The sequence below is a fragment of the Bufo gargarizans genome, chromosome 11 (assembly GCF_014858855.1).
Source record: "Bufo gargarizans isolate SCDJY-AF-19 chromosome 11, ASM1485885v1, whole genome shotgun sequence".
In the NCBI taxonomy this organism is placed as follows: Eukaryota; Metazoa; Chordata; class Amphibia; order Anura; family Bufonidae; genus Bufo; species Bufo gargarizans.
This window is the reverse complement of record NC_058090.1, coordinates 95,659,573-95,668,864: the sequence shown is the minus strand read 5'-3', so window position 1 is coordinate 95,668,864 and position 9,292 is coordinate 95,659,573. Positions and strand designations below refer to the sequence as shown.

Below are 9,292 nucleotides of genomic sequence, written 5' to 3'. Positions count from 1 at the left end.
GTGTGGCTGACTAGATGAGCAGGTGGAAGAAGAGGAGGAGGAAGTCGAGTAGGAGGAGGTGGCAACAGGAGGCAAAGAATGTTGCCCTGTGATCCTTGGCGGCGGAAGGACGTGCGCCAAACAGCTCTCCGCCTGGGGCCCAGCTGCCACTACATTTACCCAGTGTGCAGTTAGGGAGATATAGCGTCCCTGGCCGTGCTTACTGGTCCACGTATCTGTGGTTAGGTGGACCTTGCCACAGATGGCGTTGCGCAGTGCACACTTGATTTTATCGGATACTTGGTTGTGCAGGGAAGGCACGGCTCTCTTGGAGAAGTAGTGGCGGCTGGGAACAACATACTGTGGGACAGCAAGCGACATGAGCTGTTTGAAGCTGTCTGTGTCCACCAGCCTAAATGACAGCATTTCATAGGCCAGTAGTTTAGAAATGCTGGCATTCAGGGCCAGGGATCGAGGGTGGCTAGGTGGGAATTTACGCTTTCTCTCAAATGTTTGTGAGATGGAGAGCTGAACGCTGCCGTGTGACATGGTTGAGATGCTTGGTGACGGAGGTGGTGGTGGTGTTGGTGGTACATCCCCTGTTTGCTGGGCGGCAGGTGCCAACGTTCCTCCAGAGGCGGAGGAAGAGGCCGAGGCGGCAGCAGCAGAATAGGCCGAGGCGGCAGCAGCAGAAGAGGTAGCAGGGGGAGCCTGAGTGACTTCCTTGGTTTTAAGGTGTTTACTCCACTGCAGTTCATGCTTTGCATGCAGGTGCCTGGTCATGCAGGTTGTGCTAAGGTTCAGAACGTTAATGCCTCGCTTCAGGCTCTGATGGCACAGCGTGCAAACCACTCGGGTCTTGTCGTCAGCACATTGTTTGAAGAAGTGCCATGCCAGGGAACTCCTTGAAGCTGCCTTTGGGGTGCTCGGTCCAAGATGGCGGCGGTCAGTAGCAGGCGGAGTCTCTTGGCGGCGGGTGTTCTGCTTTTGCCCACTGCTCCCTCTTTTGCTACGCTGTTGGCTCGGTCTCACCACTGCCTCTTCCTCCGAACTGTGAAAGTCAGTGGCACGACCTTCATTCCATGTGGGGTCTAGGACCTCATCGTCCCCTGCATCGTCTTCCACCCAGTCTTGATCCCTGACCTCCTGTTCAGTCTGCACACTGCAGAAAGACGCAGCAGTTGGCACCTGTGTTTCGTCATCATCAGAGACATGCTGAGGTGGTATTCCCATGTCCTCATCATCAGGAAACATAAGTGGTTGTGCGTCAGTGCATTCTATGTCTTTCACCGCTGGGGAAGGGCTAGGTGGATGCCCTTGGGAAACCCTGCCAGCGGAGTCTTCAAACAGCATAAGAGACTGCTGCATAACTTGAGGCTGAGACAGTTTCCCTGGTATGCATGGGGGTGATGTGACAGACTGATGGGGTTGGTTTTCAGGCGCCATCTGTGCGCTTTCTGCAGAAGACTGGGTGGGAGATAATGTGAACGTGCTGGATCCACTGTCGGCCACCCAATTGACTAATGCCTGTACCTGCTCAGGCCTTACCATCCTTAGAACGGCATTGGGCCCCACCATATATCGCTGTAAATTCTGGCGGCTACTGGGACCTGAGGTAGTTGGTACACTAGGACGTGTGGATGTGGCAGAACGGCCACGTCCTCTCCCAGCACCAGAGGGTCCACTAACACCACCACGACCATGTCCACGTCCGCGTCCCTTACTAGATGTTTTCCTCATTGTTATCGTTCACCACAACAACAAAAATATTATTTGGCCCAATGTATTGTATTCAAATTCAGCTGAATATAAATTTGAGGCCTAGTATTTAGGCGCTGGGTGACCGGTATAGATTTACTGACAGAATTAGACTTGGAAATGCACAGTAGCGTGTGTGTGAAGTTATTCTGAATGACCCTATGTGCACCTTGAATATTATATACCCTTTTAGGGATAGATTTCAAATAGCTCTGATATAGCAGAAACCACTAAATTATGAAATTGCTAAATTGTGAATTGTATTTCAACCCAGAACAAAAAATGTGCTTTGACGGACACTAAATAACTTGCCCAGCCAGAACAGTACAGCGGTAACGACAGATTTAGCGGGATATAAATTTGAGGCCTAGTATTTAGGCGCTGGGTGACCGGTATGGATTTACTGACAGAATTAAAATTGGAAATGCACAGTAGCGTGTGTGTGAAGTTATTCTGAATGACCCTATGTGCACCTTGAATATTATATACCCTTTTAGGGATAGATTTCAAATAGCTCTGATATAGCAGGAACCACTAAATTATGAAATTGCTAAATTGGGAATTGTATTTCAACCCAGAACAAAAAATGTGCTTTGACGGACACTAAATAACTTGCCCAGCCAGAACAGTACAGCGGTAACGACAGATTTAGCGGGATATAAATTTGAGGCCTAGTATTTAGGCGCTGGGTGACCGGTATGGATTTACTGACAGAATAAAACTGGGATATGGCCAAAAAATAACCACACTATTGCTGGTTAAATGCACTTGGTGTGACAGCTTGACCAACCACACTACTGAGGGTTAAATGCACTTGGTGACAGGCGCAGCTTGCCCCTGATGTAGTATATGGCCAAAAAATGAACAGACTATTGCTGGTTAAATGCACTTGGTGTGACAGCTTGACCAACCACACTACTGAGGGTTAAATGCACTTGGTGACGGGCGCAGCTTGCCCCTGATGTAGTATATGGCCAAAAAATGAACAGACTATTGCTGGTTAAATGCACTTGGTGTGACAGCTTGACCAACCACACTACTGAGGGTTAAATGCACTTGGTGACTGGCGCAGCTTGCCCCTGATGTAGTATATGGCCAAAAAATAAACAGACTATTGCTGGTTAAATGCACTTGGTGTGACAGCTTCACCATGATGTAGGCTTTAGCCAAAAAACAACCACACCATTGAGGGTTAAATGCACTTGGTGACAGGCGCAGCTTGCCCCTGATGTAGTATATGGCCAAAAAATAAACAGACTATTGCTGGTTAAATGCACTTGGTGTGACAGCTTCACCCTGATGTAGGCTTTAGCCAAAAAACAACCACACCATTGAGGGTTAAATGCACTTGGTCGCAGCTTGTGCTGGCGCACCACAAGACACAAAATGGCCGCCGATCACCCCAGAAAAAAGTGACTGACAAACTGGTCTGGGCAGCCTAAAAACAGTGAGCAATTGAGTATCAGCAGCTCAATGACCCACAGCTGCAGATCGATCAATAATCAAGTCCTTTGGAGGAGTTAATCTGCCTAATCTCGCCCTACTGTCGCAGCCGCAACCTCTCCCTACGCTAATCAGAGCAGAGTGACGGGCGGCGCTATGTGACTCCAGCTTAAATAGAGGCTGGGTCACATGGTGCTCTGGCCAATCACAGCCATGCCAATAGTAGGCATGGCTGTGACGGCCTCTTGGGGCAAGTAGTATGACGCTTGTTGATTGGCTGCTTTGCAGCCTTTAAAAAAGCTCCAAGAAAGCGTCACAAAAGCGCCAAGAAAGCGACGAACACCGAACCTGAACCCGGACTTTTACGAAAATGTTCGGGTTCGGGTCCGTGTCACGGACACCCCAAAATTCGGTACGAACCCGAACTATACAGTTCGAGTTCGCTCATCCCTATTAATTAGTTCTTTCCACATTTCTCATCCATTGAGAACTAGTCCTGAGTGTCCAGTGGCTCCTCCCAGAAAGGGGGGTACTGTCACGATCTATCTCTGACCCTGTTGTGCCTGGGGTTAGAAGGTCGTAGAGGGTAGCTACTTGCTCGGTTTCTCAAGCGATCGCTCCAGGACCTAGCGGTGGGAATGGATTCTGGTCCAGGTTTTCCTGCTTAGGTTTGCGATCCTTTTTGTCACATTTAGGAATCTGTAGCTTTTCCGTTCAGCTGTTTTCTGTGAGCCATTCCCAGCTACTATATATTTTCTGCTTCCCTTGTTGCCAGATATAGACTTCTTTCCAGATCTTCCATTCTGAGCTCTGGTGGAGTTGGAGTTGCTGTAGAGCTATGGAACTGGTACTGTCAGATCTCCAGTTCTCTCCTGTTTGTTGTCTCCCTTTGGGGATTGTATGTGGTGTTTGTGTTGTTTGTTCTTTTCCCTGTTATTACCATACGTGTCAGTGGTGAGGACTAGTGCTCCCACCGCCCTACTCACTACCTAGGGCTTATTTACGGTTAAGCCACGTGATCAGGGGTATGGGTTAGCAGCCCGTCTAGGGACATCAGGGCAGCCAGGTGCCAGTGCTAGTTAAGTTAGGGGTCACTACTCCTCCCTCTCCCTAGTGGAAGGGTACTCACCTTCCCTCCTCTCCGTAGACAACAGTACTGTGTTATCTAGTGGTTGAAAGTGATGTCTCTGGAGAATCTGTTACAGATTTGGCACAAGACCCAAGAGATTTAACCCCTTCAGAAGACAGCTATTTTTCATCTGAAGAACAAGGCTGTTTTTTGGAAATCTGACATACAGTAGGTCACTTTATGTGGCAATAATAACTTAGGAACTATTTTACTTATCCAAGCCATGGTAAACTCGAGTCTTTATATTCCACCTTTATTTATAAAAAATCCAACATTTACCCAAAATTTGGAAAACGTTACAATTTGCTGAATTTGACAAACAGTAATATCTCATAAAAGAGTTACCAATAAACATTTCCCATATATCTGCTTTATGTTGGCATCATCTTGTAAATGTCATTTTTTTGTAGGACGTTAGAAGGCTTAGAATGTTAGAAGCAATTATTCAAATTCTTAAGAAAATTTCCAAAACCATTTTTTAAGCACCAATTCAGTAACATTCAGTGATTTTGTAGGGATTATGTAAAAGAAACTGCCCACAAATGACCCCATTTTAGAAACTACACCCCTCAAATTATTCAAAACTGATGTTACGGGCTTTGTTAACCCTTGAGGTGTTCCACAAGAATTAAAGAAAAATGGAGGGGAATTTTTTTAATGTTAATACATTTTTTCTTTCAACAAAGCAAGGGCTAAAAGTAAAATAAAACTCAATATGTATTACTCTGATTCTGTAGATTATAGAAATACCCCATCTGTGGTGGTACACTGCTTTAGGGGCACATGGCATTAGTCACAAGGAAAGGAGTGCCATAAGGTTTTTTTAGGGCAAATTTTGCTAGAATGGTTTTTAAGCGCCATTTTGTATTTGAGGAGACCTTGAGGTAGCCCTACAGTGGAAACCCCTAAAAAGTGACCCCATGATGGAAACTGTTAAGGCTACTTTCACACTTGCGGCAGGACGGATCCGACAGGCTGTTCACCATGTCGGATCCATCTTGCAGCAATTTCGTCGTGCCGCCGGACCGCCGCTTTGTCCTTATTGACTATAATGGGGACGGGGGCGGAGCTCCGGCGCAGCACGGCGGTGCACGGCGAAAGCCTCCGGACTAAAAAGACTGACATGCAGTAATTTTAGTCCGGCGGCCTTTCGCCGTGCACCGCCGTGGTGCTCCGGAGCTCCGCCCCCATCCCCATTATAGTCAATGGGGACGGAGCGGCGGTCCGGTGGCACGGCGAAATAGCCGCAGGACGGATCCGACATGGTGAACAGCCTGTCGGATCCGTCCTGCCGCAAGTGTGAAAGTAGCCTAAGGGATGTACTGAGCACTTTGATACCATATGTGTTTTACGTAATTTAGAAACACTTGGCTGTAAAAATTTTAACTTTAATTTCTTCCAATATAATGTTGCTATAGCCCAAAATATTTTTCATTTTCACAAGGGGTAACAGGAGAAAAGCACCCAATAATTTGTTATCCATTTTCTCCTGAATACGGCAACACCCCATGTGTGGTGATAAACTGTAGGACTCAGAAGGGAAGGAGTCCCATATGGCTTTTTTAGCACAGATCTTGATGGATTGGTTTATGGGCACCATTGGTTTTTATTTTTTTGTCAATTGTCTTATGCGGGGGTTCATTTTTTGCAGGATGATGTAACGTTTTCATTTGTACTATTTTGGGGTATATATGACTTTTTGATCCAATCGATATTATGCATTTTGTAACAAAAATTACAGTTCTGGCACTGATTTTATTTATTTATTTTTACAGAGTTCACCTGACAGGGTGGATCATGTGATATTTTTATAGAGCCATTCGTTCCAGATGCAGGGATACCTAATGTCTATTTTTTATTAAGTTTTACACTGTAAAAGCATTTTTGGAAAAAGAAAAAAACGTTTTTGTGTTGCCATTTTCAGAGAGCCATATTTTTTAAATTTTTTGAGCGATTGTCTTATGTAGGGGCTGATTTTTTTTCAGGATGGTTTGATTGGTACTGATTTAGGGTATATATGACTTTTTGATTGCTTGGTATTACACTTTTTTGTGAGGCAATCAGGCAAGGTGACCAAAATTACTGTTTTGGCAAGGTTTCAATTTAGTTTCTTTTAGGTTCACCTGACGGGGTGGATCATGTGATATTTTTATAGAGCCAGTCAATTTGGATGCGGCGATACCTAATATGTATGTTTTTCTTTTTTATATATATTTTTTATAATTTTATAAGTGTTTATTATGGGGGAATTTTTTTTTTTATTATTATTTTTATTAACACTTTTTTTTTATTGTCCCACTGTGGGACTTTGACTTTTGGCGGTCTGATCCCCTCTACAATGCATTACAATACATGTGTATTGTAATGTATTGTCTGAGTATTACCAGTGTGGCTGGGGTCTTGGTCTAACAGGCTTCTGTAGAAGGCTAGCCCTGATGCCTATGGAAGGCACTGGGCTGCCTTCACAGCCATCAGGTCCCTGTCACTGCAGCAGGGGGACCCGATGGCCGTACATGTATGGGTTAATTTACAGCTGTAGCAATTTGTTATCTTGTCCTTCACTACTGCATGCCATGAAACATCAACACAATTAATATAACACTCCATTCTGATAGTAGGTGCACACAATAGCATGCCATATTAATGGCATAGCTGTGCTAGAAGGTCTATGTCAAATACATAGCATCCTGTTTTTGGCAGAATAATGCATGCTGCATCTGTATGTCTGTGGTCAGGGATTTAGTTCAAAGTGGCTCTAAGGTAGGAGCACAGAAGAGGCAGAGAGATATTACACTGGTCAACCCCTCTTAGTTTCACTGCCATATTAATATTATTTTTGTAAAAATAATTGTGATTGGAAAAGCTCTTTATCTACAGTCTTTCTTACAGTGTCTTTGACATCTTTATTTCGGACACTGTAGATGATGGGGTTTAGCATGGGTGTCATGGTTGAGTAAAGGAGGGAGATAGATTTGTCTATGTCTGGAGACGAGCGGGAACGTGGACGTAAATACAGAATCATAATGGTCCCATAGTAAAAAGTCACCACAATGATGTGGGAGGCACATGTGGAGAGAGCTTTGTACCTTCCAGAAGAAGACCTGATCTTCAAGATGGTGGACAGAATATGAATATATGAAATCAGAATCAAGATAAAGGATAGACTAACTATTATGCCTGCTGTAATATACATTGAGACCTCATGGAGCCAAGTATCACTGCAGGATATCTGTAAAAATGGGGGTACCTCACAAAAGAAGTGGTTGACATGGCGGGTATGGCAGAAGGACATCTGGAAGGTGTAGATGACTTGTAAAATGGAGTTGATGAAGCTTGAGGTCCATGACACAGCAGCCAGATTGATGCACGTCTTCCGGCTCATGATAGTGTTGTAGTGAAGTGGTTTACAGATGGCGGCAAATCTATCATAAGCCATGATGGCAAGAATGAAACACTCTGTAGACCCAAAACTCAAATGAAAGTGCATCTGAACAGCACATTCTACAACAGAAATGCTCCTGTCTTCTGCCAATGAGTTCTCTAGGATTTTAGGGACTACAGTGGTAGAGAAGCAGATGTCAATGAAGGAGAGATTGGTAAGAAAAAAATACATAGGAGTCTGGAGCTTTGGATTAATCTTTACCACAATGATCAGTAAGAGGTTTGCTAGCAATGTTATCAAGTACATCACCAAGAAGGTAAGAAAACCAATGACCTTCAAGTATGGAACCGAGGACAAACTGAGGAGAATGAATCTGCTCGAAGAGGATTGGTTGGACAATTCCATCTCAGCAAAAGGAGAACCAGACCTGGACAAGAAGTCAAAATGAACTCTTGTCAACTTATGTCTACCTGCAAGAGCTAAGGAAATGTGCATTCGAATATTGTACAGTTCTATTATAATCATATAATCTGTGGTTATCTCTAGGAACAGTACAAAAAACATTGTACTATGTCATCTTTTACTTTCCCTATTTGAAATTAAAAATTGTCGACTCTTGATATGTGTGAGGTTAAGACATTGTGATATGTAAAAACTCCTACAGTATATGCTTTAAGCACAAAGTTGGGAACTTATAGTAGAACTTCTAGACTAGAAGCTGGTTATATCTCTCCATGAATCTACCCTTTCTTACTTTACCTGTGGATTAGACCAGTTGATGTCCAGCAATCCAGTGGCCTGGTCTCCAATGCAATAACATTGAAGACAAGGCCACCTGCTTGGGATGTTCTCTTATATACTGTTTTATAGACTCTCTAATGGTCCCAGAGCAATTACTGAACCATGAAAAAATATTTTCTAATTAATCCGACAAAAGGGATTATTCTTTAATTTGTACATTTGCTTCTGTTCATTGTTTGTATAAAAATTATAATATACGCACATACAGCCTTACTGAATGGAGAAAAGAGTGCTTGACTTTAAAAGAACACACTACCGTGGGCTGCACATGGCAAAGGGCTTCAAAGTCCTTCAGATTACTCTTGCTCTACCCCAGTTTTCCCCTTAAAGTTAAAAGTTTTCCCGCCTAAACATTAATGACATATCACTAGGATATGCCACACTTGTCAGATAGAAGTGGGTCCCAGATGTGGACTTGCACCTATCTTGAGAACAGGGCCTCAAAGTTAACGAGAGCACACCAATCATGCGAGACGTGTTCTCCTCTCACTGCTATGTTCGGGAGCTTCTGGCTATTTTCGGAGGTCCCATAAAGTGAATGGAGAACAAACGGAGCAAGGGAAGCCACCAATTGGTTTACCACTAATAGATTGATGGAAATAACTGAGCCACGCTGTTGCTCTTCCTTCACTTTGGAGGCCCGGATGTTGAGATAGGAGAGGCTCCTTGAGGTAGGACCAGCACCTATTTGATATTAGTGGCATATTCTAGTATACCACAAATGCTTAGATGGGAATACCCCATTAATATATAAATCAACTTGCCATCAAATAGCAAAGAGGATAAGTTAGACTGCTACC

The 9,292-nt window shown here is 44.1% G+C and overlaps 1 protein-coding gene across 1 annotated transcript; it reads right to left on the bottom strand.

The window, feature by feature from the left end:
- Positions 1-7,139: 7,139 nt before the first annotated feature.
- LOC122921443 (olfactory receptor 5G3-like) lies at positions 7,140-8,096 on the bottom strand. The gene has a single exon (XM_044271422.1). The coding sequence runs from the start codon at positions 8,094-8,096 to the stop codon at positions 7,140-7,142; it is 957 nt and encodes a 318-aa protein (XP_044127357.1).
- Positions 8,097-9,292: the final 1,196 nt, after the last annotated feature.